The 27,824-nt window shown below is 53.1% G+C and overlaps 2 protein-coding genes across 20 annotated transcripts in view; one reads left to right on the forward strand and one right to left on the reverse strand.

The window, feature by feature from the left end:
• C9H1orf74 (chromosome 9 C1orf74 homolog) overlaps positions 1–27,824 on the forward strand; it is a 64,060-nt gene continuing 36,236 nt past the window's right edge. Inside the window, exons 1-4 of one of the 9 annotated variants that reach the window (XR_002336071.1) lie at positions 171–375; positions 1,004–1,922; positions 2,675–2,826; positions 5,213–5,719. Coding sequence is in view for 7 of the 9 variants with exons in the window: in XM_021063889.1 (XP_020919548.1) it covers positions 1,099–1,890 (792 nt within the window). In the remaining 2 variants the exon portion in view is untranslated. Of the gene's footprint in view, positions 2,827–5,212; positions 5,720–27,824 lie in introns of those variants that run through there. The other 8 variants (XM_021063889.1, XR_002336072.1, XM_021063891.1 and 5 more) reach the window with 8 other exon arrangements.
• Positions 2,320–26,509, reverse strand: TRAF3IP3 (TRAF3 interacting protein 3). Of its 11 annotated transcripts, XM_021063883.1 has the most exons (16): positions 26,287–26,508; positions 22,515–22,914; positions 20,103–20,202; positions 19,902–19,965; positions 19,501–19,525; positions 19,235–19,264; positions 19,051–19,146; positions 12,936–13,007; positions 9,561–9,701; positions 9,304–9,441; positions 7,553–7,688; positions 6,920–6,982; positions 5,199–5,258; positions 4,016–4,149; positions 3,198–3,311; positions 2,320–2,585 (listed from the first exon to the last, which is right to left on the reverse strand). In XM_021063883.1, exons 2-16 carry the CDS (start codon positions 22,854–22,856, stop codon positions 2,493–2,495), a joined length of 1,608 nt encoding a protein of 535 aa, XP_020919542.1. In that variant the 5' UTR covers positions 22,857–22,914; positions 26,287–26,508; the 3' UTR covers positions 2,320–2,492. The 11 variants fall into 11 exon arrangements, 3 of the variants coding, with proteins under 3 accessions (XP_020919542.1, XP_020919543.1, XP_020919544.1); XR_002336068.1 differs by having other exon boundaries at positions 4,016–5,258; positions 9,561–9,755; positions 26,287–26,507; XR_002336063.1 differs by having other exon boundaries at positions 4,016–5,258; positions 19,434–19,525; positions 26,287–26,501.

Below are 27,824 nucleotides of genomic sequence, written 5' to 3' on the forward strand. Positions count from 1 at the left end.
CGGACCTCAGGCACCAGCACTTCCGGTATGCAGCCGCGCGGCCTGCCGGTGGTTCCTACGCGGGGAGCGCGAGAGGACCGGGTGACGTTACGGAAAGCGGCGGGACAGGGCATGTGCTGGGCATGCGCAGCAGGCAGACCTCGCCTCCCCGGCCCCTGCGGGCGGTAAGGGACCTCCCCTTGCGGGCGGGACTTCTAGCTTCGCGGCGGAGCACAGGGTCTCGCGGCCTTCCGGGCAGCGGGCAGGAAACTGGAAGGGGTTCCTGAGCCCGCGAATCTGCAGGGGAAGTAGAAGGACGTCTGTGTGTGCAAGGGAGACCTCTGCCTCATTTACTAAATCCCTGTACTGTGCCCAGGAAAGGGCGTGGGGGTTGAGGTGAGCCTGTCGTCCGAGGGCCAGTGACTGTCCACCAGTAGGGGGAGGCGGGGCCTGCAGAAGTTGCAAGACAAGCCTCTTGCAGTTCCAGCCAATTTAACTTATTTACTTTGTGTCTCAACATGAGATGTTTGGTAGTCCACATTCTAGTGTGTATCGTTTAATCAGACCGCTATTCTTACAACTATTCTTGGCCGGAAGAGAAAGAGGAGTTGGCAATGAAAAGAGTACATGTGGAACCTACTCTGTCTCAGAGGACAGTTTTAGGTGAAATGCTCTGAATTTTGCCAGAGAGTGCTCTGCTTCTTTTCGGCCCCGACCTCCTTCAGGTGTGAATCAGAGAAGGTAAATTACAACAGGAAAATTTAGGAGGGAAGCCAGAGAGAGTGTAAATATAACCTTAAGGCCAGAGAGACAGTTGAATTTGGAACTAAGAGAGACTAAGTCACCAAAAAATCAGGGTGCCATTGGTGATGCCGTTTTATCTGGGCTGGGTTAGCATTCCAAAGCAGAGGGAGGGGAAGTGACCTCTGGAAGATGCTGTAAGACTTAAGGGAAGGCTATTGTCAGGTTTCCTGGTATGTCACTGGCTGGTGCTAATAATCCCCTGCTACTGCTTTGTTTTTAGGCCCTTCTTCAAGTGTCTGGAGCTCAGAGATGCAGCCCAGGGGAGGGAACTGTGACTAGTTAAGGAGGCCATGCTTACTGTTGCTTCCAGAGTCCATGTCAACACTGAGTCTTCAGCTGCTGGTGGCAGCTGCTCAGCAGACCCTGGGCATGGGGAGGAGCCGGGGCCCACCCCGAGCCGTGTGCCTTCATCTAGCCGGAGAGGTGCTGGCTGTGGCCAGGGGACTTAAGCCAGCTCTGCTCTATGATTGCAACTGTGCAGGGGCAGCAGAGCTCCAGAGCTATCTGGAGCAGCTGCAGGGCCTGGGCTTCCCGACCCGGGGGCTTCACATTCTTGAGATTGGAGAAGACAGCCTGATTGTCTGTCCTGAGCGTGTGTGTCAGCACTTGGAGCAGGTGCTGCTTGGTTCCGTAGCCTTTGTGGATGTTTCCAGCGCTCAGCCTCACCCTTCCGTCTGCTCCCTGGACCAGCTTCAGGACTTGAAGGCCCTCCTGGCTGAGATCATCGCTCATTTGCAGGGACTGAAGACGGACCTGTCCCTGGCAGTCTCCAGCAGCAGGCTCTGTTCCTCAGACTGGAATCTCTGTACTGTGTTTGGGATCCTCCTGGGCTATCCTGTCCCCTATACCTTTCACGTGAGCCAGGGAGGTGACAATTGCTTAGCCCTGACTCCACTACGGGTATTCACTGCCCGGATCTCTTGGCGACACAGTCAACCACCAGTCTTGCTCTATTCCTTTAGCGTCCCAGAGAGCTTGTTCCCGGCCCTGAGGGACATTCTAAATACTTGGGAGAAGGACCTTAGAACTCGATGTAGGACTCAGAATGACTTTGCTGACCTCAGCATCTCCTCCGAGGTGGTCACCCTGCCTGCTGTGGCCCTCTGACTGTAACTCTTTCCTCGCATAGAAGGTGCTCGGTAAGTGATCAGCTCTTGTTAAGGACGGCAAATAGGTATGATCTCAAGTACCAGACACTGGGGAAGAATGCTGTAATACATTTTCCATTTCTGTGCTAAGGGGTCCTCTGGATTTAGCTGAGATGTCTGTTGTTTTTTTCACTGGATGGAAGATAGAGGGAAGGATTGTGGAGAAGGAGGGAAGGTGCCGGAGGACGAGTAACGTGCCCGCGTGTGGAAGTGTACCCATCCCTGCCCTGTGTGCGGAGTGTCTGCCAGGGATCAAAGGGCCGGGCTTTGCTGCTTGTTGGTTTACCTCCAACGGACCTGGGCCAGGGAGAGTAGACCGGGTGGCTTAAGTGTCTTCTCTCTGAGTGATGTGTCACTCAGCAAAGAGCTGAGAGTTCTGAGGAACAAAGACTGTCAGGTGAAGTTTATTTGTTTGTTGTTACAGCAGAGTAGAAAAACAATAAAGTCAGAAATCTCAGTGAATTGGACAAACCCAAACCTTTAAAGGTACTCAAGCCTTCTGAGTCTTTTTGTGGCGTTTCTTGCCTCTGATTTTCAGCCCCGGCAGCTGTCACCAGTTATTCAGATCATCAGGCTGTCCTTGTGGGCCAGGAACACTGCCAGTGCCATAGCAGTCAGTACCATCAGCGCGGGGAGCCATCGACCACACTGTCTCTGTGAGGAGGGAGGGGGAGAGGAGAGAAAGGCCGTGGGCTGGTCAGAGAAGACACAGGCGGAAATGACCTTCCTTCTTCCTGTTCCAGCCCTGTGGCAAGCCTTGGGTTGGTGGAGGAGAAAAAGCATGTTATACCCGTTTCTCACTTTGTTACTCCCAGAGGATCAAACCACTTTACTAGGGGTCCCTGGCCTCTAAGCCAAGGTCACTGGCCCAGGGAGCCACAGCCAGCGGGGAAAGGTACATAAATACTGGTACAAATAATCAAAAGCGGAAAATCACTCAGAAAAATTAGATGATTCTGTGTTTCTTTTCCTCGGCACCTTTGCTCTCCTCACTCTGTCCCTGTTGCTACAACGGGCGTGCGTTCATGCTAATAGTAAGATTTTCTCTTCGGACTCCAGAACCCCATGAAAATTAGGCCTGGAGACAGGAGCTGGAGTTTTCCTCCCGTGGTTGCTGTCCTGTCTGTTCAATGTAAACCACGCTGAACGGGGCAGGCTGGGTAGCTGTTGGCACGGGCCGATCAATCCTATTGGCAAGATCAGGCGCAAGGCGGCTTTGTTCCCCCCACCACCACCCCAGCACTGCGGGAGGACTGCCCCTCTTACTGTGGGAGGTGGCCGCTGGCCCAGGCTCAGCTCTTCTCGACAGCGCTGCAGCTTGCGCAGGCAGGAGAGGTACTCGTCACTGAGGTTGTCTAGTTCCGAATGCAGGTCCCTGCACTGCGGGGAGAGGCCACCAAGGTCACCACCAGTTCTGCTGGGGACGGAGCCCAGGGAGGGGATGGAGCCCTGGGTCCGTGACCCTGTTACTCACTGGGCACTTTTACCACCCTTCCTTCCCAGCTGTTCTCAAGCTTTCGCTTGGCCTTGCGACTCTCTTACTAGTTTATCGATAACGTGTTCGTTTAAATGCCTGATGATAATGCATCTGTGATGTAGTCTACATGCAGGTGCTTTTGTGGGCCAGTTGTGTGTGCAGGTGTTGTGTACACCCCAAAGTGAGGTTCCTGTTGCACAAGCCACCTGGATGTGATCCTAGCGCACATCTCTGGCGGGAGCTAGTTGCACGTGACTCTGCCTCTGCAGGTGTGTGTGTTGCTGTGTCTGTAGCCAGGAAGAGTTTTGTTACTTGAAAGACTCTGTAATAAAGTTTTAAGATACTCAATGTAGGACAGAGTTTGTGGAGTAAATGTGTTTTATTCAACGTGTTTCTGAGTTTTGGTTGACTTTCCAAAAGCTAACTCTCGAGTAAAACCTTGAGGAAGGGTTGGGATAAATAAGGACGGCCTAGGAACAAATGATCCAGGCCCGTGAATATCCAGCCCCAGCTTAGGCCAGGAGAGGCCTGCTGTCTGGCTACCCCTAGCAGTTGCCCTGTCACGGTGGTAGGATGAGCCCCCCACTGCCTGAGGTCACCATCTCACCTCCTTTTCCTTGGCCAGGAGCTGCAACGTTTTCTCTTGGAGCTGGTCTCTGAAATCCCAGTCTTTCTCCTTCCCTGGACCCTCAGGCTCCACTTCGTTCTGGGAGGGCTTTGGACTCCACTCCAGAGCCTGATCTAAAAAAGGGGCCAGGTTCTCCGTGACGGTGAGGCCCGCACCTCTGAGCAAGGGCCCCGCCACTGAGAACCCCTAGGGGGACAGAGAAGGGCCTGTCCCTGTCGGGCTGTGCGGAATGCAGTTCTCGTGACTTTTAAAGACTCCCATGGGGACCCTGCTCAGCCTGGACAGAAAGCTGGAATTTGAGCCCCTCGAGGGCAAGGTGGGCATCTTAACTGTTAAATGCCGGATCCTTTTGGGAAATACCTATTAATTTAATTTCTTTGGTCGCATGCCCCATCTTTTAGTCTGGTGGGTTTGCTGGATGCTTCAGTATCGCTGCTTTTCCTTGTGTTCTCATTTCAAAATACGAGAATGGCAGTCATAGCCTAGAATTCATCTCCATGTAGTTAAAGATGTTTTCAGCTACGTGGCAGTTTGAATCTTGGTGAAAAGAGCACAGGACTAGGAGTCAGAAATCCTGGAGTGTTGTCATAGCTGTACTCTTAATTCACGTGACCACAGACCTTCATTTTCCAATCCATCCTGTGTGGGCATGATCACTTCTGCCTTATCTTTCACCCAGTGACTGTGATGAGAAAACAGAAGGCCCTGTGCTCTGGATAAGTGAGGCGTGTTTGCCCACTCCAGGTATATGAAGAATCCTTGGGATGCCAAGGCAGCAGACCCTGAGGGCTGAGAGTGAGGTGACTGTTGCGTGTGATGGGTTGGTTATACTTGGGGTGCTGGATATGGTTTGGAAAGTCAAATGTAAAAACTGACATAAAATCCTGAGTTCAAAATCCATTTATTGAAATGTTCCACAGACACGTTTGTTGGAGGGAGTAGAAATCCTTTTTCAAAGTTTATATACTTCTCAGGATAGAAGGCTCACTAGCTAAAGTGTTCTCCGAGCCAGTGGTGGGTCCTTAAAACACTCCCTTAGCGCCCTGACCCAACAGCTTCGGAAGCGGATGGGACTCCAAGGGGTCCTGTGGCCCCTCCCACGGCCTCTAGAAAGGCAAGGAAAGGGCACTGTCTCAGAATTTGTGGAAATAAATTTGCTGACCTTTCTTTGTCAAGCGTTTCTCCTGTTCCTGGAGCTGTAAGGATTGACTCTGAAGAAGACCTGTCGGGAAACACAAGGAGCTTGCCTGTGCTGGCGTGCCGACTGTGAAGAGTGTCTTTTCAGAACTCTGCTTGAAAGCGTACTTCTTAACCGTGTCCCCACCTCTAGTTGGCTGAATTGTCACCCCCCTTCCCCGATTCACATGTTGTCGTCCTAACCCCAGGCCTTCAAAACGTGACCCTGTTTGGAGATGGGTCCTCCCCGGAGAAGGTGGACTGGGGCATTAGGATGGGCCCTAACCTGACACGACTGGCATCCTCAGAGAAGGGAGAGTTTGGGCGCAGAGGTGGCTAGCTGGAAGATGCGAAGAGGGGAGAAGACAGCCGTCCGCAGGGGACGTGGCCCAGAACGGACCCTTCCCCTGGAGCCCTCGGGAGGAAGCGCCCCCACACCGCCGGCCCTGGATCTGGGACTTCTCGCCTCCAGAACCATGAGAAAATAAATGCTTGTTCTTTAAGTCACCCAGTTTGTGCTGCTTTGTTACAAATGTGCCATCCTTGTGTTTCTTCCTACCATGTCTTTTTTTAAGATTTTCTATTTTTTCCATTATAGTTGATTTACAATGTTCTGTCATTTTCTGCGGTACAGCAGAGTGACCCAGTCGTACGTAGTATATACATTCTTTCTCTCACATTATCCTCCATCCTGTTCCATCACAGGTGATTAGACGGGGGTCCCTGTGCTGTGCAGCAGGAGCTCACCTACCACGTCTTTCTTTAAGTGTCCACTTAAGAATTACCGTAGAAGAAAGACTTTCCTAGATGACCCTGTGTGAAAAAGCAGCTCTTCTCTCTTTAACCTGCTTTGGTTTTTCTCTGTAGCTGTTATTAATACCTGCAGGTCCTTGTTCCTGGGAACCCCATACTCCACTGTACTGGCTGCTTAGGTTGCATGTAGGCTTCATTAGGGAGGAAGCCGTGCGGGCTCTCTTCCTTACTGTATCGTGTGTGTGTGTGTGGTGCTGGCACCTGGCAAGGGCTTCGTATGTTCGGAATAAACAAAGGCGTGATTTTGAAGTGACTTCCTGCCCATCCCGCTCCTGCAGTGGACGAGGCCAGCCTCTGCTGGTCTTTGTCCTTCCCCTGTGCTTGCCTTGTTCTCACATCCACTGCTGCTGACGTGACTTCTCAGTCAGGGTGTCAGAAGTTAGGGTGGTGGGCAACTGGCTGTGCCATTGATAGAGCCAGATTCTCCAGCCTTTCAGAAATTGCCTCCTTTCCTTTGAAAAGTCCCCTTTCCTCTTTGGCCTCAGCATGTGGTTCTGAAGCAGACTGAGGCTTCTGTAGTGTGAGCTTATTTACCGAACCATTCCTAGTGACAGAGGTCTCTGTGACATAATACGGAACATAATAAGAATTTATAAAATAAGAATTCCCGAGAAAGCCTAACACTTTTTTGGAATCTGCAGTTTTGGGGGAAATACAGCTGGTTGTCATTGGCGTGGAGGAGAAGAGTAATAACAAGCAAGAGAAACCAGAGGCCAGTGTGGCACTTGCGAAGAGCGATGGCAGTGACCCCACGGCACAGAAGAAGTTCTGAAGATGCAGCTGTGCACTTGGAGGATGTGCCAAGGACCAGTGCCCCCAGCCCTTGGGTTGCCTTTTGTGGGGAACACAAAAAAGCTACCTGTGCTACTTTCAGAATCTAGAAAGGAGACTTACTCTGCAGCTGCTGTACTTTAGTCACCAGGGCGAGTTTCTCTTCCTCTGACTTCTGTAGCTGATCTGAAAATGAAATAAGGCAAAAGCTAAAATGGAAGAGTCTAAGACATAATGAACTTGCCCCTGAGGATGGAAATTGGGAGTAGGGGCCGTCTTGCCCAGGGCCTCTGATAGACGTGTGTCAAGTGGATGGTGCTCATTTTCCTTCTTGTCCCCTTCTGAAGAGGTAAACCAGAAGCCCACTACCTTGCATTGCATCTGCAGCAGCAGCGGGTTGGAGTAAGGGTTGCCTGTGCTCTCAGCAGACAGAGGCTGTGACTGGGAAACCTGTGCTGTGCCTGGCGTTTCGCCTGACCTTTCCCTTTCCAGTTAGGGTCGTGGCCTTGACCCATGACTGCTGCAAGAGCACCTGTGCCCCGGCTTAGAGGGATGGGCTGGAAAAGAGCTGATACTACGAGATCCTCTAGTGTGGCGAAATTCATTTTCAGTCTTGAATGATTAAAGCAGCCTTGCCTTTTCCTCAAGGTAGAATGAAGTGATAAAGTCAAACAGGTGAAAGGCTAAAGCCTTTCCACCCAGCTTTCTTCCTCCGGAAGGACAGGCCTCGGCCACAGGCCCCAAGGGGAAGGGTACCTTGTAGGTGCTGGGTGTCCGAGCTGCACAGGTCTCTGTCCCCCTGCAGGCGCGCAATCTTGGCCTGCAGCTCTTGGTGCTCGTTCTCCAAGAGTCGCAGGGCCTGGTTCATCTGCAGATCTCTACTGTCTGCCCCCTGGGAGGAGAAGGAGGGACCGGCACAGGCAGGTCAGCGCTGGGGTGGAGATAGGGGCAGCCCCCGAGGAAGAGGGACCCTGTAGAAAACTGTAGAATTTTGGAGGTAGAGGAGTCTTACGAAAAACAGGAAAAGTTAAAAAAAAAAAACCCTTTGCTGTGCTCTATTCCTCACACATCAAATACTGCACTAGGTATTTTGTCTTCTTTTGACGGCTGCACCTGTGACATATGGAAATTCCTGGGCTAGGGGTCGAATGGGGGCTGCCGCTGCCAGCCTACACCACAGCCACAGCGATGCCAGATCTGAGCAGCGTCTGTGACCTACGCTGCAACTCGAGGCCACACCTGATCCTTAACCCACTGATCGAGGCCAGGGATCAAACCCACATTTTCACAGATGGTGTGTCAGGTTCTTAACCCGCTGAGCCACAGCAGGAACTCCAATGCAGTAGATTTTTGTTCTTCACAAGGGATTCATTTGGGTAAATGCCCAAATGAAGGAATACCAAATGATCACTCTTTTAGACGTCTCCATTTGGTCTTTACTTCTTCTCACACGCTCAAAAAATTTGGTTTTTTTTGGTAGAGTCATTTTTTTGCAAAGAATTAAGGTGAAAAAGAAAAGAGCCTCCGGAGTTCCCGTCGTGGCGCAGTGGTTAACGAATCCGACTAGGAACCATGAGATTGCAGGTTCGGTCCCTGACCTTGCTCAGTGGGTTAACGATCGGCGTTGCCGTGAGCTGTGGTGTAGGTTGCAGATTCGGCTCAGATCCTGCATTGCTGTGGCTCTGGAGTAGGCTGGTGGCTACGGCTCCGATTAGACCCTAGCCTGGGAACCTCCATATGCTGCGGGAGCGGCCCAAGAAATAGCAGAAAAAAAAAAAAAAAAAAAAAAAAAAGCGCCTCCGTGAGAGTTGCCTTGTAGGTGAGATGAGATGAGGAAGAGGGCAGAATAGCAGGAGAGTGTGGCTGCGATGCAGTGACTAGCGAGGTTCTGTCCTGGGATGACGAGACCCACCCCACGGGCTGCTCAGAGCCCTGCTTCAGTAAAAGTGTAAAAAGAAGCTTTTGAGATGGGTCCTCAAAATTCCAAATCCAGTAAGTAAAGTTTATGATAAACAGTAGCCCTATTGAGGGCTGGTGTGTGTGAGGCATGGGCTTGCATGGATCGCCTCGCTCAATCTCACAACAATCCTGATAGAGATGCTGTTATTATTTTTGTTTTCAAGATGAGACTGAGGCTTAGGAGGGTAACTGCTCCAAGGTACCACAGGTCGGAAATGATGAGAATGCCAAGTGTCTGTTGTACTGGCTTAAAAAACCACACTGGCAGGATGCGTTAGTTGCTACTCCACCTGTCAGTAAGTTGGTGACATTTGTTCTGTGCTAGTGGCGGGCATTTCTGAACTGGATGCTCTGTTGGGGTGGGGTGTAGTGAAGGGGTTGGAGTGTGACAGCAGCTGATGACGATTCCAGCCCAGCCCTTTGCATGAACACTGAGGTCACTTGCGTGAGCAGTGCAGACAGACATCCTTGCTAAAGTCAAAATTAGATTTGCCCCAGCCCCCAAACCCTGCTTCCCCTCCCCACCTCCCCACCCCCAGGGCCTGTACCTGCAGTTTGGACTGCAGCACGTGAAGCTGGCTCTCCAGCTCTCTGTGCTGGGTCCCCAGGGTCCTCCAGTCCTCCTTCAGAGCCTCGTACTGGCTCCTCCACTCTTCACACTTCTGCTCGGCCAGAGCCAGGGACCGCTGTGGGAGATGAGAGGGGAGGGTGGTGCTGTGGGAGTTCCGGTGGTTGTGCAGCGGGCTCCCCTGGAGCCCAGACCACTCCAGGGCTCCCAGCCCCAGGGACTGCCCGGTACCCTCACCTGTGTGCTCTGCAGCTGCTGTTCTGCACTCATTTTCTCCTCCAGCACTTTCTGCAGTGACTCCTTGGCCTTCTGCTCATAGCTGTGTTTCTGGTCTTCCATCTCTAATATCACCTTCTTCATTCCCCTGGGGGAGTAGTTCTGCAAATGTGATTCAATTCAACAAATACACATTGAGCGTCTGTGTGCCAAACCCTGAGCAGGGATGCAGAAGGGAAAAGAAGTCAGTCCTTGCCCACAGGGCAGAGATGCTGGTAACCTGGTGGCCCTTCTCCCAGGTTGGAGGTGGGCAGGGAGAGCCCCTCAGGTGATGTGAGAGGTGAGGGGGGATAACAAACTGCCCTGGGCACGCTGGGCATCGGCCCTGGGCATCGGCCCCTAGGCCTTCCCTAGGGTCCTGAAAGTCAGTATTCCAGAGGGAAATCACCTTTCTTTTCTTTTTTTTGGAGGGGGGGGAGGTGTTGGTTTTAGGGCCACACCAGAGGCAAATGGAGGTTCCCAGGCTAGGGGTTGAATGGGAACTACAGCCGCTGGTCTGTGCCACAGCCACAGCAATACAGGATCCAAGCTGTGTCTGTGACCTACATCACAGCTCATGGCAACCCCGGATCCTCAACCCACTGATCGAGGCCGGGGATTGAACCTGCGTCCTCATGGATACTAGTTGGGATTTGTTTCCTGGGCACTCCAGGGAAATGGTCTTTCTAAACCTGCTCCCGTCTCAGTGACCAGCATCATCACCTAGTCTCCCACACCCTAAACCAGGGAATCATCCGTGATTTCTCTCCAAGGAATCAGTTGGCCATTGAGCTTTGTGGACCTCCTGAACAGCACACGCCTCTCTCTCTCTCCTTCTGCCTCCTTAGTCGGACGCGAATAACAGTATCCTATGGATTGTATAGTCTCCCTATTTCAGGCCGTGCTTCTATCAAACCCTTCTCAGTCTGCAGCTAGAGCATTCTCTCTAAAACTCAAATTGGATCCTGTCACAACCTGCTTAAACCTCTCAGTGTCTTAAGGATCAGGTCCAAACTCCTTGGTACAGCTCCTACTTAAAGCCCAGACTTTGATTCCACGGGGCCATCACCCCAGCACTGTGCTTTTCAGCCTCTGCCTTTGCCCATAGAGCTGCTTCTCCCTAGGGCATCCTGACCCTTTCACCAGGGTAAAAGATACAGCCCGAGAATCACATAAATTCTGATAAATATGGTTAACCACATGATCCCTCAACTCTTTTTTTTTTTTTTGGTTGCCCCACAGCATATGGAGCTCCCGGGCCAGAGATGAGATCTGAGCAGCAGTTGCGACCTAAGCCAGGTCCTTAATCCACTGTGCTGGGCCAGGGATTGAACCCACGTCCCCACGCTCCCAAGACACCACACTGATCCCATTGTGCCACAAGGGGAGCTCCATATCCCCCAACTCTTTATGGATTAGACAGTGTTGCAAGGTATCCCCTGCCCATCTCTATCTTTCTAATATACTGACTCACCCGTCTCTTTTAAGGGATTGTAAACTCCTTTCAGGCAGGGAGTGTTTTTTTAAAAATAAAATTATATGTATAGCTTCATGGATCCGAACAAGCTTCAGCAAACTCAGTTTTAAAAAATTAATACACTTGCATTTTTAGAATTTCTCCTGGCTTCAAGATAAAAAATAAAAAATATACAAGAGCAACTTTGCAAATTCCCTGGAGTTCTCACCCTTCCCATGCTTTTCATTTTTTCCCCTGTGGTTTGGGGGAAAGCACGAAGCTTTTACCATCGATTTCCCGACTGGTTAAGAGATAGTCTAACTAATGCACATTTAGGGACCAATGTGGAATCGTTTCCTTTTAGCTTTGGAACCATCTGAAAATTTGGATTTAAATGTTGAGTCGGTCTTATGTCCCAGGAACTCTCATTAGAAATCAGAAACAGGAGTTACTGGTTGAGACCATACATGGCATGTCTAAGTTATTGGATTTAACCATGCTGGTCACTGGCCAGCCGTATCCCCCGTAGAAAATGAGTGGACTGGCATTCTGGATTATACGTCGGTCTCTTATGAGTCTGGTTGGCATTATTTGGTCATAAGAGTCTGACAAAGTCGGTCATGACGGAAAAAAGGAGTTGTGAGTCAGCAAACCCACAGATTATATAAATTACGTAATCAGCAAAATTTGTACTACGTGGCCGCTTTACCTCCCTGACATCAAGTAGGAGCAGTCTGGCAGGTCCACCTCATTCTCTCTCTCTCTCCTTTTTTTTTTTTTTTTTTCTTTTTGTCCTTTTTGGGCTGTGCCTGCGGCATATGGAGGCTAGGAGTCTAACCGGAGCTGTAGCTACGGCCTACACCACAGCCACAGCAACGCTGGGTCCGGGCCTCATCTGCAACCTGCGCCACAGCTCATGGCAACGCCGGATCCTTAACCCACTGAGCAAGGCCAGGGATCAAACCCACAACCTCATGGTTACTAGTTGGATTCGTTTTCACTGCACCACGATGGGAACTCCTCATTCTCTTATTTGATGTTTCTCCTCACCTGTCAGAAATCCATCACTTCTTGAGTGTAAAAGCTGACTTCCTTCCATTTCATATAATTCGAGATCAGGCCAAGCAAGAGATTCCCAGAGCTGGATAACAACACCTCAGAGGAGCTAGGAGGCACAGTCTCTTACTTTCTCCCAGGAATTGCTGCCAGGTAAATGTTGCCCATGGGGAGTTCCTGTCATGGCGCAGCAGAAACAAATCCGACTAGGAACCATGAGGTTGTGGGTTCGATCCCTGGCCTTGCTCAGTGGGTTACGGATCTGGCATTGCCGTGAGCTGTGGTGTAGGTTGCAGACATGGCTTGGATCCTGTGTTGCTGTGGCTGTGGTGTAGGCTGGCAGCTGTAGCTCCAATTAGACCCCTAGCTGGGAACCTCCATGTGCTGTGGGTGTGGCCCTAAAAAGCCAAAAAAAAAAAAAAAAAAAAAAGTTGCTCATGGGATGAAAGTCATTTTGCGAGTCCTCATTGTAATATCTAACTCATCTGTTCAAAAACTGGGACCGGTGAAGTTCTCTCCAGGTGGGCTGACTCTTTGCCAAGGGCTTCTCCCTGCGTTCCCAGGAATTCTCAATGTTCCCCTGGAGCTGGCAGAGTGCTTGGTGCTGGGCTTCCTTTTTTCAAGGTGCAAAGGGAAAGACATGGGGAGAAAGGCGGGGGAGGATGGAGATCGTGTTTGGTAAATTGGAGGCTAAAGTGAAAAATGATGAAGCCAGGTTCGGGTGGGTAGGAATAGGTGCATTAATTCCTAGTAGCGACATTTCTAGAGAGTAGGATTGAGGTTCAAATGTTCTCTCCTATTTAATTCTCGTTTCCTGAGCTAGATGTGTCCTTCAGAATGCTTACCTGGGTACAGGTGTACAGCTGGTTTTCTAAGGATCTCAGTTTGCCCTTCAATTTGTCTTCATTAAGCTGGCCCTGGAGCAGAAGGGATGGGTTAGTGAGTTTGGCCAAAATGTAGCATGCAAGGACTTTTGTTCTGTATTCCCAGCCTGCTGCCTGGAATATGATCTGTGGTGTTTTAGGGGATAGGGAAAGACGACAAAGACTGTCTCTCTGGAATAGGAGACGGAAGAATCGTCCTGGTCCCCAGAGTCGTCCGTGTCCCTTGAGGTTTTTCTATCACGTGGCGCAGGGTATCATAGCAGGAGTCCGTGGAAGGAAAGCGTCTAAGCTCTCCTCTCCTCCCTTCATCACCTCTCCCCTGTCTGTCTGGGCACCTCTGTACTCCTCACCTCCTCTCCGTCCTGTACATGGACCTTGACCTCTAAAGGCCAATAAGACCAAAGGGGTCTCTTCTCCCAGGAGGAACATACATTCCCTCCCTTACCCCCTGTTATACCTCCTCACCTCCCTCCAGAGTTCGCGTGGTGACCTCCTAGCCCCCAGAACCTCAGAATGCACTGCGTTTGGACACAGGGTCTTTAAAGGAGTAATTAAGTTAAAACGGGGTCCCTGGGGTGGGCCCTAATCCAGTACAACTGTGTCCTCATGAGAAGAGGAGACGCAGACGCCAGGACACGCAGAGGGAGGACTGTGTGGGACCCAGGGAGAAGGCAGCCGTCTGCACGCCAAGGAGATGGGCCTCAGAGGAAACCCACCCTGTCCACACCTCCATCTCACGCTTCCATCCTCCAGTAACTGTGAGAAAATACATTTCTGTTGGTTAAGCCACCCAGTCTGTGATACTGTCTTACAGCAGCCTTGGCAAGTGGAATCAGTCCCCTCCTTGCCGCCCTTCCATCCCCCCATGATTCAAGAGGAGAAGTTGTTTAAGAAAGCAGGAAGGAGGGACATTAAGGCAGGGGTGTGTGTGTGTGTTGGTGGCAGTAGCAGTAAGAGGACTTCCCAGAAAGGCACATTCTGTTCATCCACGAGCTGGGTCGCTCCAGTGGCATTTTGGATCCTCCGAGAGGGTGGCGAGGGCGGAGGAAGGCAGCAAGGCTGCGTCTGTGTCTCAGGTTTGGCCTCTCTGCTGCGTAGCTGGCAGCTCCCTTGCTGCTCTGGTCTTGTAGACAGTTTCCCAAGTAGGGGTTTGGATCGAAGGTCGTGTGTGTGTGTGTGTGTGTGTGTGTGTGTGTGTGTGTGGGGAGGTGGAGGACAGGGAGGCTGTAGGGGTTTGGATCGAAGGTCGTGTGTGTGTGTGTGTGTGTGTGTGTGTGTGTGTGTGGAGGTGGAGGACAGGGAGGCTGTAGGGGTTTGGATCGAAGGTCGTGTGTGTGTGTGTGTGTGTGTGTGTGTGTGTGTGTGTGGGAGGTGGAGGACAGGGAGGCTGTAGGGGTTTGGATCGAAGGTCGTGTGCGTGTGTGTGTGTGTGTGTGTGTGTGTGTGTGTGTGTAGGTGGAGGACAGGGAGGCTGCAAGGGTGGGAGCTAGTTTCCCAGAAAACAGACGGACAGTCTCTTTAGCCGTCATCGGTTTCATGTCCTTTCTCTGCCTCTGCCAACCAGGCCCGATGGGACACCTGAGAGGTGCAGGAATTGCATTTCTCCCCAGGCGTGAGAGCCACGGCCCCTTTGTCAGGCTGCTTGGACGTTTCCAACCCTTCTGTGGTTTCTGGTCTGAGATGCCCCGGGGGCAAAGGAGACTGTTCTGAGGCTCATACCCCACTGTGAGTTTCCGGGCATGACCGGGGAGGGGAAAGAGGCAGGAAGTGGTATCTCCCAGCTCCTGTTTTGATCTTGTTTGGCCGATTCTTCGAACCATGGGAGCCAGGGGGCGCCCCCACCCTTCTGCTTCCTGTGTTACTCAGCTGCGCCTTGCAAAAGCTAACAGCGTTGCCAAAAATAATTTTTCAAAGTGCGTCTTGCTGTTACTGTTTTTCCTAATGTCTCATGCGAGAGCCGAGAGTCAGGGACTTGGCAGCTGCAACAAGCCCAGACAGATGCAGAGGTGGACAAAGAGGTGGAGTAACTGGGAAGAGCTGCTCCCCTGAGTAGCCTGTTCATTGTTGATCCATGGGTCCCTAAATCGCCTCCCTCAGCACCCCAGCCCCTGGTTCAGGTCTGTGTGTTTTCCTTTGCATAAAAACTCTGACCATGCAGGATGCAGCCAGACCCACTGAGTTTGAGGGTTTCTCTTGCTCTGGTTTGGGAAGAAACAGGCAAGCTCAAGGCAACGTTCTTACCCTCCCCTCAGACGCCTGCCCTTAGGGCAGCCCCGTTCTCCTTACTTGGATGGTTGCAATCCCATAGTTTTGCCTCTTCCAGCTGTTTTTGGGTTTTAGCCACACCCCATATTACTTTTCCATTCATGTTGTGATAGAAGACAATTCAGGATAGCCCCTTCAGTGGGGATGAAGGGCCACCCACGTCTGGGCCTAGAAAACATCTCTGGTCCACAGCTCTTCCTTCCCAGACTCCCCAAGGCAGGCAGGAAAGTGCAGCCACTTGTTGCACATGGCGCATGAAGCTTCCTGGTCTGGGCCCCAGCTTCCCCCAAGAAGCCCGGTGGTACGGCAGGGGGAGAGGCACTTTTTCAGGCCTATTGTGGACTCTTTTTTTGGCAGTTGCATCCCGGGAACCCAAGGCTTAGTGAGCACAGGACCCCGGTTGTAAGAGGAGCAGGTGGAGGCCATACACACCTGGTGCCGGTCTAAGGGCTTCAGCTCCTGCTTCTGCCTGGCTCTCCCCGCCTCTGACCTGCTCTCCAGAAATGCACCCACCTCACCGCAGATGCGCCAGCCCACGGCTCGCCTCTCTCCAGCATAGGTTGCTTAGGGCTTGCAGCCAATCCCCTGCTGCACTGTCATCTCGAGATCTCATTTCCACTTTGCAAGACTTCAGAGCCAAGTGTGCCCTGCTCTGGGTTTTCCGTTGCCCCGTCCTGAGGGCTGGCTTTCTCTACTGCCGGAACTGTTTCTGCATTGAAGCTTGGACCCGGCTTAGGAGCCTCTGCATTGCCCCAGGCCCATCACACCCCAAAGGCCAAAGTCAGCACGGAGGTGGAGACAATAGAGGGAGTGGACCCCTGGCTTTCAGCAGAGTTTGCAGTGAGCTTCTCTGCCAGAGAGGTTGGAGAGTCAAATCATGGAGGCCAGATGGAGGACAAAAGAAGGCCTGAACTTGGCTGAGTATTAGCATCTGTGTTCTGGCCACATCTTCCAATTCCTTTTCCCAAATACTGCTGCCTGAGACCGTCTTTCCATTGAGGTTGAGGTTTCCACGGGAAGGGTACGGGGTCGAATCGTCTTGTTTTGGGGGAAGCAAGAGACGTTAACTGAAAACTCTGAGCCTGTTTTTCTTAAAAACAGGAAGCTGGGGGGTTGTTGGAGAGGAAGAAGACGAGAAGGGCGGGTGTGAGGGAGGAGCACAGGGGAGGGAGAGAGGCACAGCCCCAGCGGGGGACCTGCTCCTGAGCTGGAGCTGGAGCCGAGCTGCCCTCCGATCCGGCGCAGAAGTGTCTCTTACATCTTCCGCCCCATTCGCTCCACACTGGCTGTCACGCAAGCTCTGATCGGTCTCACCTGGGATGCAAGAGCTTTCGCCACCACCTGTCCACTCAGAGCCAGGGTCCTCACTGTTGTCAGAGAACCTTTAAAAACACAGATCTGACCAAGCGCTTCCCCCTCCGTCCACAGCCGTCTTCGTACCTCGACGAGACCAGCTTGACTTTCAGGCCGAGGAGAGCCTGGTCCCATTCCCGCCCTGCTCGTTGCCTGCAGCAGTGCTTTTCAAACCAGGGCGGCCTGCATTCTCAGGGGTCCGTGATATATAGGAATTTCCTTTACAAGGGAATCTGTGTAAATATTTAAGTTTGAGATCCCACATTCAACAGGAAGTGTTTGGGTGCCTTAATTCCTGAGACCTGTCTGAGGCCCTTTGTGTCACTGTTGGAGGTGCCCTGACTCGATCCCTTCAGCTCCATCAGGCTCTGCGACACTCAGGAGTGTGTTACACACAGGCTGTAATCATTCCGACTGCGGGACCCTCAACACCCTTTGCCTTTCCTGCCCGTCTTGCCCTCTTCGTGCTGCTTCCACGCCGCAGAACTCCTCCTCGGTCCTTCCAGGCCCAGCTAACGTGCTCCTCTCCTTTGGCGCCTCCCCTGTTCCACCTCGGGCTGAACGGCTGCTCCTTCCTCCTTTCTCTGTGTCCCTTTGTGGGAAGTGCTCTGCCGGCTTTAGGACAGTGCAGTAGAGTTATTTATCGCTTGGCTCTCTCTTCCTGGCTGATGGGGGAACTCCTCAAAGTCCTCTCCGTCCCTGTAGCACAGTTGGAACTTAGCAGATGTCTGCTGCATAAACGGGTGAGACCATCTCAGTTCCGTTCAGCACCGGAAACCACCTGGCACGCCCAGCTGTCTGCTTCTGGCTCCCAGTCTGCCAGGGAAACAACTCCTTCATGAGCAGCAGCCCCAAACATAGACACCTCAAGCTGGGTACCGGGACCGACGTGCGGAGGGAGGACCCCAGAAGCCTGTTTTACATCCCTGCAAAGTTCTGTTTTGTTCCACCCCCTCCCGTCCTGTCTCTCTAAGCACAGCCCCCTGGGTGGTAAGGTCAGTTGTGCACAGAGGCCCGTAAGGTTGCGTGTTCTCTCTGTGCATCAAAGATGCTTAGAGCGTTCTGCTTTGGTGGCATCAAACTGCTTATAGCTCCCTGAACATTCCAGCCTGGGGTTCAAGGGCTCCTGGGAATATCCAGGATCACAGGGCCTTCCCTTTCCAGCTTCATGGCTCTGTGAGGGTGGATTTTCCTCAGATGCTTCAACCCAAACAGTGTATTAACAGACTGAACGCAGACCCAAATATGAGACTTTAGCTGTCTTCCGTTCAGACAGTAAAGAGTTTTGCAAAAGCATAAAACAATGGCACTCCTCTCACTACTTAAAAAAAAACTTTTTTCTTTTCATAAAAATACATAGTTTAGGTTCACATGTAATGGATTTACTATTGTTATTTTAAAATTAATACATATTCATTTCTAAATGGTAAATATAAAAATTCTTTGGGGGAGTTCCTCGGTGGCCTGGCAGTTAAGGACTTGGCCTTGTCGCTCTGGGGCCTGGGTTTGATCCCCAGCCCGGGCGTTTCCTCATGCTGTAGATGTGGCCAACAAAGCAAAAGAAAAAAGTTCTTTGGGTTTTAATAACTTTTTGAAAGACTATAAAGGGACCCTGAGATTGAAAAGCGGGAACCCTGTTGCACTGGACTATGCGCTGCCTCTGGGTCTTTGCGTTTTCTCCTCTGCCGAGAGCATGGTTCCCGTTTGCACACTTGCCTGGAAGGTATTAGTATAACCATTCCGTAGTTCCCTGATTCTCCCCCGTCTGGAGTCATTCATTTCTCCTTGTATTCTGCTATATCTTGAAAACATCTTTTTTTCTCTCTCTCATCTCTGCGTTGCTTGGGTATGTGTCTCCCTGACAAACCCAGAAGCTCTCTCAAAGCAGGAACCCTGTCTCATGACTTCCAGGGCTCGGGCAGAGACCCTGCTCTGCAGCTGTTCGTTGAATGGATGGACTAAAATCGGGAGGCCTGAACTTTAGCAGCGTGACTTCGGATGAGTCCCCGACCCGTCTGACTCTCCGTTTCCCCGAGGGGGACTACGAGCAGTAGCCTGGGTGATCTTTAAGGTGCCTCCCCTTCGACGTCCGCGTCTGGCCCGAGGCGTGGGTCCCTGACGGCTTGGAGTGAACGCCGGGGCGCGCCCCCTACGAAACTAGTGCACGTTTCCCGGAGTCAGTCGTAGTATCGGTGCTCTGAACTGGATCTAACTTTTTTTTTCCCAAACGGACACGTTCTCCTTTTGGTTCTGGGCCTTCCCTGGGTGTGTAGCGGCATGGCCCTCCGTGGTGGCCCTGGACTCATCTCCACATACGGACTGTGACGTGTCTTATCATCCCCGGCCTCTTCAGGAGTGAGAGAGCCTCTTCCCTTGCTGGGTGGTTTGCAAAGAAGGATGAAGCGGGGACACACGGAGGCCCAGGAGCCTCGTTCAGACAAAGATTTCATTCCCTTACCTTCCAAGAGCTGTCAGAAGCCTGAATCAGAGTGGAGAGCAGGTCCTGGAGAATCACCATCTTCTGTTTCAGAACCAGCTCCCTGTGCAGGGCCTCCTGGGGGGCAGAATGCGGGGGTAAGAGAACCCAGAGGAGGAGGGAGCGGGTGGGTGAGGAGCTGAGGGCGAGTTCTCAGGGCACTTACTTTGAGGTACTCAGAAAGCTGGATGATTTCCTGGAGAGAAAGAAAAGGAGTGTGTGGGGACTCTGCAATCCTGGAACTGGAACCAGAGCCGCCATTGGCTTGGGCCGAGTAAACTTTCTGCCTTGGCTCAGGGTCCCCCCAGGCCCCATGTCTCTGCTTGTTCAGGAGGGGGGTGCCCGTCCACCCCCGCTGCATTTACCGCGGAATTCCAGAATGCCAGCGCTTGGAGGAGCTTAGGTGCCATCCGATCCAACGCCTCGTCTTACCTTATCCAGGACCGCAACTCCGTAACTGGAAGAGAGGAGATGAGAACAAAACTGGCAGCGGCTCAGAGAAATGAGCATGTCACGAGGCGGTGGGTCGATCCGCCTCCGGCCTCTTCTGAAGAGCCCGTAGGATGGGGAAGGCCTTCCTTCTCCTCTGTCTTGGCTGTGCCCACTGCATGCGGAGGTAACCTGGCCGGGCCCAAACCTGCCCCAAGGTAGTGACATGCGGGATCCCTAACTGCTAGGCCACCAAGGAACTCCCCGTTTTTTTAACTCAGGTGGCCAGGGGAGTTCACTGTGTTTCTTGCCAGCTTCCAGGTGAGGCTGTTCAGGTGAAAGCTTAGGAGAGAGGGACGGGCGGGCTCTGCAGGAGGTGGGGTCGGGAACGGAAAGGCACTCACTTGGTTTGCTGGCTGGCATCGTTCTTAGTCGTTGGCTGTGTTTCTTCTGCCTTCGTCTGAGTGCCTGAGAGATAGGGGATAAGGCGCTTCAGAGCCGGGGGCCGGGCAGTGCTGAGGGCAGGGACTCTCCGCTGCCAGCGAGCTGGGACTCTGAGGCCAGATCTCTGCAGGCCCCAGCGAGGGACAGGGCGCTGCTCTTACCGCGGTGCTGTTTGGGCAGCTTCTGGACGGCAGAGTCTCTCCGGGCGCCCGAGGGAGGATGCCGCTGGGCTGGAAAGACCTCGGCGCTGGTCCCGGACACCTGGGAAGCAAGTGGGGGAGGCTGAAAGCCTAGGCAGGGCCTCCGGGACAGGATTCTGCATGTGACTGCAGAAAGCTGACCCAGCGACCAAGCGCTGGGTCCAGAACACCAAAGGACCCCCTCGCAGCTCTGAGCTGGTCCCCGCCCTGCCTCCCCTGTCCTGGAGGGTGGGAATGGGCAGCGGGGGGCTGGGTTGGCCGCTCTCTCTCTCTCTCTCTCTCTCTCTCTCTCTCTCTCTCTCTCGACCCCCCTCTACCTTAGCCGCTCTCAGCCGCTGGCGTGGCCCGTGGCAAGAGCTGGTCAGAGGGGGCCGGAGGGCCCGGGATCAGGCCTGCCTTTTCTGGGTCTCGGTCTCCTGTCCAGTGCGGAGCTGGGAGGAGATGACCTCCAAAGTGCCCTCCGCCCTCCAGAGATGGCTCCCTCCTCTCAGAAAGGGCTGGAACAGTGCCGAGCTTTTGTGTGAAGAGCAGGGAAAGGGAGCAGCCGGGGGAGGGTGTGGGAGGAGCTGGCACGGTTTTACTCTGCTCTTTGGTCATTTTCTTCCTATGAACTCGACAATTCTGTTTGTAACATACATACATATGTATATTTTTTGTTTGTTTGTTTTGTCTTGTTTTGTCTTTTTAGGGCCGCACCCGCAGCATATGGAGGTCCCCAGGCTAGGGGTCTAATCAGAGCTACAGCTGCCGGCCGACACCACAGCCACAGCAACACCGATCCGAGCCACATCTGCGACTTACACCACAGCTCACGGCAACGCTGGATCCTTAACCCACTGATCGAGGCCAGGGATTGACCCGAAACCTCATGGTTCCTAGTTGGATTCGTTTCCGCCGCGCCACGACAAAGGCTAAGTAAGAAATGCCTGTGGCAACTAACTTTGAAGACTAACTCAATCTCAAGAAACCTTAAACGACAGCAGTTCCCATTGTGACTCAGTGAGTTAAGGACTTGGTGTTGTCTCTGTGAGGCTGTGAGAAAAAAGAAAAAAAGAAACCTTAAATGCCTGATCGGCCCAGGAGGAGTTCTTTAGGTAACTGTGATTTCTGTTGTTTTTCTCCCTAAAATTATTTTTTCAACAAAGCATTCTGAAACCTTCCTGCCTTAGAAAGTGCACAGTTGGTTTTATTTTACAGTTTTGGAGAGCAGAGGCACTGGTTAAGAGGGCCTGACGGGCACCTGCTCTGGGTGCAGCGCAATACGAGGCACCTCCAGCGATCTGGGACCCCGCCCTGCCGTCTGTGTGCTCCCAGCATGGAGAGGAGGACACCGATGGTTTGCTGGCTGAGCTCATTTCAGCATACCCTGATTTTTGCCAACACGGCTCCTCTTCAGGCCAGACTGTTGGGCCCTCTAAGAGTCACACAATCTTAGAAGATTTATAACCTCATAAGGACCGCAGAGAGCAGAGGTGGCCTGGAGAAGCATAGGAAGCTGGGGCTTTCTGGACCAGATGTGGCTTTAAATGAATGAATTTAGTAGAATTGATATATGGCCCACGCCAAAGCGAGACGGTGGTGGTGCAACAGCCTTACAGAGAAATGGAGAGGAGGAGTGTGTGTGTGTGTGGGGGGGGTGGTTGTGTGTGTGTGTGTTCGTGTGTGGGGGTGGTTGTATCTGTGATTGTGTGTGAGTGTGGTTGTGTGCATGTGTTTCCAGGGAGCAGCAAGAAGACGGGCCTGTGTACCTGGCCCACAGTAAGACCTGTGGAACAATGGCTGATTGAATGCACTAGATTTGTTGAGACAGACTAGACTTGAACTGATACTAGGAATTAGCAATGGGGTTGTTTAAAAAATTTTTCTTCTCCTGGAGTTCCCGTCACGGTTCAGTAGTAAACGAATCCGACTAGGAACCATGAGGTTGCGGGTTCGATCCCTGGCCTTGCTCAGTGGGTTAAGGATCCGGCATTGCCGTGAGCTGTGGTGTAGGTCACAGACATGGCTCGGATCCCTGGTTGCTGCGGCTGTGGTGTAGGCCGGCGGCTGCAGCTCCAATTTGACCCCTAGCCTAGGTACCTCCATATGCCGCGGAAGTGGCCTAAAAAATGGCAAAATGACCAAAAAAAAAAAAAAAAAATTTTTTTTTCTTCTCCTAAAAAAGCAAGTTTAAAACAAAACAAAAACAAACAAACATTCAACCAAAAAAACCCAACCACAGAAATATCTGAATAAGTGCCTAAGGGAGACTTACTTATGACTGAGGAAGAAGGGACTCAATTTAAATCACTTTTTAGTGACCTGGAGCCCACCCACTGCCTCAGTAGCCCACCCTACCCCCTCCAGAGCAGTATGTCCATCGACACGGCCCACCTGCTGTCCAGGGGAAGAGATCCTGTTGGCCCAAGGCCAGGGCTCCTTGAGGTCAGGTGCCTGTCCTGCCCTGGAGGAACCTGGCTGCCTGGTCTGCGAGCGCTCTGCCTGGCCTTTCTCCTCCACCTCCAGGTGCCTCAGTCTGAAAAACTGCTGCTGTCGTGCTTTCTGGAACTGCTCCCTCTGCTGGGTCCTCAGCGCCTTCCCCACCTGGCGGCAAGTGGTCACGTTGGGGCGGCGGCGGCGGCTCTCACGGGTCTCCTGCCGGCGCTCGCACTTGGCCTCGTAGCTCTCAGCCCACCGGGCCAAGCCAGGGGCAGGCCTGGGGTCTGGGCTGAGCATGATGACCTCCTGAGCACCTGTTGTGTTGGCTTCCCGTTCCTGGAATAGCTGCGCGGGTCTGCCAAGGGCCAAGAGGGAGGCAAAGGGGAGGGGTCAGGAGATGGGCAGAAAAATGACCATCTCCCTGGACGAGGGGGCAGAAATAGCACAGCGTCCCGTATGTGGGGGCTGACAACTGAGGAGGAGATGACGTCACACTGGGACTCATGACTCCTGGGTCCTGACTCTGGACTGATTTCTGCTCTTCTCTGGCTGTGTTTCTCCTACAAAGTGGCAAGAGCCCTCTGGCTGCCATGTCTTCCTTGACCAAACTTCTCACGCTTCTTTTAGTTAGGGGAACATGAAAAATCATGGATAAAAATCACTAAAAGCTTATAGCCTCTCGGATAGCCGATTGGGGTGTGTTCCTTTTACAAGGACTTCTAGAGAATCAGTTCACTAGGCTCCCTGTTCCCCCGTCTGAAAGGAAAGCCAGCATTTTTACTGCTCTCTTGGCTCACCTGTACTGAAATAGGCGGGTGACTTTTCTCGAGGCCTAGAGGAATAACCACACCCTGCAAGGTGTAACTGGTCCTATGACCTGCACCCACTGGCCTCTGCTTAGCCCTTAGCAGGTAGCCTGGTCCTGGGCGTGGTCCTGAGCGTGGTGTAAGAGGGAACCCCCACACTCCTGCCTGCAGTCATGGGGTCCTGACAGTGGTCCCTAGGCACTCCTGGCCCAGGACTGGGCTCTGACTCTCAGGTGCAGATCAAATCTGCATTGGCTAAGCACCTGAGACTTGCCCATCACTGGCCAAACCCACTTCCGAGCTTTCAGCTCAGTATCTCTCCAAGATGGAAGATTCCATTTTTTTTTTTTTTAAATCACCTCCCTGTTAGGGGCCAAGTCTGCCTTCCTCAGCCGAGGTGCAGATTGTCCTTGGAAGCCAGCACCCACTTGGATTATACCTGCAGGAGACTGCTGCCAATGAAAGTGAAACAAAAGCAAGCAAACAAAAAACAGTAACCAGAAGTCCCCAGGGAACCAGGCTCGATGTAGAGGCCCCACTTGCTGCCCCTCAACAGGGCCTTACCCTATTTAGCCCAAATCTCATCCCCTCTCCTGTCTCTGTGCCATTCTCTCTCTTGCCTTCTCCCCCTCCTCTCTCTCCCCTCCCTTCTGCAAATGTGTTGATTCTCCTAGAACCCTTGGTAGCTTGGCTGAGTTGGGGCTGGACCTGGCTGAGCTGGATTCTGAGCCCAGGAAACCCTGACGCCTGCCTCCACTGATCCCTGGGGTCAGACCAGAGACTGATGAGGGAAGAAGGACTCTCCCTTCCAGCTGCCGCTTCTCTTTGTGCCCCACTCGGGGAACCCACTTCCTGGGTAGGTCAGAGAAGGGTGTCTCAGCTTCACCAACCAGCAGGCATTTGCCGGCTCTGGCCCCTTGGGTTTATTTATGGGTCAAACAGACTCAACAGGTAGCAGCCCGTGTGCCCTTTCTGCCCGCCCAGGGGTGAGGCAGTCTCGCACGCTGACGGGGGTCGTATGCAGTCAGGCCCCGTCCGCTCTCCAGCACCTGACTCTCCAGGCTTAGAGGGCCACCCTCTGCTCTCGGCGGGGCTGTGACATGGACAGTGCCTGGTCCACCGCTGGTGCCCCTGCCCTTTCTTTAGGCTTTCTCCTCACTCCTGCACTTACACCTGCTCACTTCCCACCTGCTACTTTCATCATTTAAACACTTAGGAAAGGATGGGAGAGGCTCATTCAGATTAAATCAGGAATGACTGCACAAGCAGGTACACTCCATGTCTCGGCTGCTCTGCTGTAGATGTGGGAAGCGGGGAACCCCGACCCTGGATTCAGACTCTGGGGACTCCTGTCCTGGCTCTGTCAGCGGCTACCCACATGCTTTTGAACCAGCTATTACACGTCTCTGCATCTCTGTTTCCTCACTTGTAAAGTGGCAGCCTAACTCACAAGGTTCTGAGGATTAAAGAAAAATACACATCAAGCCTCTGGGCCGTAGCATGTAATAAACATTAGCTTTTTATAATAGTATGGTTTTTACTATCCCAGTGCTACCGATCTTGGATATTGAGGACTCAGTGCTATAAGACAAGGGTCCGAAGCAAACCAGCACTCTAGGACCAAGAATGCCTCATCCTCCAGCCCCCCGACCACTCTCTCTTTGAAGGAGTCCTGCTGACCGCGTGGAGGGGATGCTGGCCCCGGGGCTGAAATCATATTTACTGCTGCTCTGTTCCTCTGACTTCTGGGTGCGGGCTGCAGGGAGAAAGGCCCCTCTGGTCTGGGCTCACCTGCCAGCAACATTAGGCCCAGCAGAAAGGAAAGGAGAGGGGGGTGAAGGACGGGTGTCCAGGCTGCCTGCATCCCACCTTTAAGATGTGGGGTGCTGGGTCGCCTCCCTGTTTGGTTCCAGGCCACCCTCAGGCTCTGTAGAGGAGGCAGGCCTCTTGATTGTGAAGAATCCTTCAACCTCCCACTGTGAAGAGGGGAGGGCTGTGTGGAGAGCAAAGTGTGCCGGCCGTGCCTACACTGATTCGCTGGAACACATGGCTGCCCTGCCCTGCTTCCCGGGCACAGACATTGGCACTTGTTGCCCAGGCTGGGAGTTGCAGTAGAAAAGGCTCTTTCAAGAAGGGAGCCTTTCCAGACCCCCAGGCCCTCACAGCAGGTGGGATTTGGCATGGCACAGCTAAGTGGGATCATACTCAGCTTTCCTGATTTGCTTAAACACAAGATGCCACGTGGGTCGGCTGACTGACCGAGATGGGCTGTAGGAAAAAAGGAACTGGCCCCTGTGGGGTTCAAAAAAGGTCATTGGGCCACTGCCCAGGCAGCTCTTGCGGCATGGCAGGGCCCAGTTGCAGCCCTGGGACGACGTGGTACTGGCTGGGGGATGGGGCATGGGGGCTGTCCTCACTGCCAGGGGATCAGGACACTGTCCTCGCCTGACAGTTCTCTGTCGCTGCCTTTCCAGGTCTCTGCTTCTACTTCCTGGCTGTGTGTGTGATGCATGGCCTCCTGCATGAATGAATGGACTAGCCTGCCTAGTCCAGAGCTCTCGGTGTGAGCTGGGAGAGGAGGGCTGGCGCCCAGCGGCTGCAAAGGCAGCTTCGTGCTGTTGGGTCCCTGCTGTGAAGGGAGCTGTAAAATGTCTGCCCCGTCACTGGGGAGCCTGAACCCCAGGTCACTGCCTCACCGCCAGTGTAATCCGATGGATGGAGCAGAGAGCCCCGGACACTGTGCCCCTGGAGACCAACACAGGGCACTTTCCAGGTTACTCAGCCCCACACTCCTAACCTACACCGTCCACTCCAGGGCCTCTCCTTACAGCCCGGGGAGGCTGGCAGCCAGAGCCTCTTCTGCCCCACCCAGCGTCGGGGGCCCCCAGCCTGGACGCAAATGCCTCCTCCTTGTCCGTTACCTCGGGTCCCCGGCTGCAGCGCCAGCAGCTCAGGAAAGCATCCCGGCTACGGGCAGACCTCGGCTCTGGCCTCGGGTGGGGTGATCTCAGTCCGTGGCTCTGGGCCCCTCAGCATTTCCCTTCGAGGTTCTCTCGCCTTTTACGCAGCTGCCTTGCTGAAACAGGAAGCAGCCACAGCCACGGCACTTGCTCACCCCAGTTCCTCTCCTGCTCGCTGGCGCGATCTGAGGGGCCCCTGACCCCTTGAGGCTCACAGGCCCGAGCTCGGGACTCCTCCCACCCCCGGGCACCACCGCCACCCTCTCCCTTGCTACTCGATCGGTCTGCGCTCTTGGACAATTTCGAGTCAAAATCCTTTCCAGGATGACACCAGGATGGGTCACTGGTCAGACTCAAACCTTGTAGTCTCTGTGTGGGGAAGAAAAATGCCTTTTGACCCAGAAGAGGTGTCCCCTGTGTAGGTTTTCAGGTGTATCAGCTCGTTCTCTGGGGAGGATTTGCTCTTTCCTTTAGCTCCCTCTTTGCAGTCCTGCTGTAGTGAAGGGTCTTTGCTCTTCTAAAGTCTGGTGTCTTCCAGACTTCTGACGTGAGACCAGCTCCGAATTCGCTCCTTTCTCAGGGAGTGGGCCGGGAGTCGGCCGAGGGGACAGGTGGGGGCTGGGGGGCAAAGGGAGCAACAGTGGGCAGAAGCTGAAAAAAGTATTTCATTGAACTAGGAAATCTGGGGGAAAACGGAAAGGAATTTGTTTGTGCCTTAAAAGGAAACTTACACATATTATAGGCAGGAAATCCCCAAGAAGTTCAGGATCCCGTGGTGGCCAGGAGCCGGACGAGGACAAGCTGGCCGAGCCCCTGTGTGGCCTTGTGCAATCCACCGCGTCTGAATGGCCCCTCGGTGTCTGAGTGGGTGACTGACACGGTTCCCATGAAGCCCCAGACGTCCCATGTGAGGCACGTGGTGAGCCTTTGAAATAACTGCTGTAACAACGACGCGCGTGTGGGGAGCGCGGCGCAGCCTTGGCCGTTGCCCGCACCGCCTCCATTCTCTGGGGGGACAAAGAACAAGGAGGAGGCAGGCAAAGGGCCGGGGCCGGACCCTCCGACGACATTCTCTCAGGATGAGGGACCGGAGCGCAAGGGCCTGGGCCTGGAGCTCGACACTCGGAGATGAGAATGAGCGGAGGACAGAGGGGTCGGGGCGCCCACGATGGCAGGATAAGAGTCCGTTATAGGCGCAGAAGTGTGAGAGGGCTCTGGGGGTTCAGGACCCTAGAGCCTAAGAGAGGACAGACGATTGTAATAGGAGTTCCCGGGGACCAGGGTTATTTGGGCTCCATTAAAAATCAGAAATGTGTACAGAGAATGAAATCCCTTCTAGAGCTGTGCAGTCTTCTTTTTTTTTTTTTTTTTTTTGGCTGCAGTTTCCAGCAGCTTATTGTGGGATCTCAGTTCCCAGGCTAGGGATTGGATGCAAGCCATAGTGGTAAAAGTGCCAAATCCTAACCACTGGACCACCAGGGAACTCCCCAGGGCTATGC

This window comes from Sus scrofa, chromosome 9, assembly GCF_000003025.6.
Source record: "Sus scrofa isolate TJ Tabasco breed Duroc chromosome 9, Sscrofa11.1, whole genome shotgun sequence".
Classification (NCBI taxonomy): Eukaryota; Metazoa; Chordata; class Mammalia; order Artiodactyla; family Suidae; genus Sus; species Sus scrofa.

Bases quoted from the DNA above. Each gene is read 5' to 3' on its own strand.
- TRAF3IP3 (XM_021063883.1), bottom strand. From the start codon at position 22,856: ATGCTCAGCCCAGACCCCAGGCCTGCCCCTGGCTTGGCCCGGTGGGCT. The intron at 19,526-19,901 runs GTGAGTGCCTTT...CCTCTCTTCCAG, and splicing joins GATGCCAGCCAGCAAACCAA to TTACGGAGTTGCGGTCCTGG. The intron at 9,702-12,935 runs GTAAGCATTCTG...TCACATTTGCAG, and splicing joins AGCTGTACACCTGTACCCAG to AACTACTCCCCCAGGGGAAT.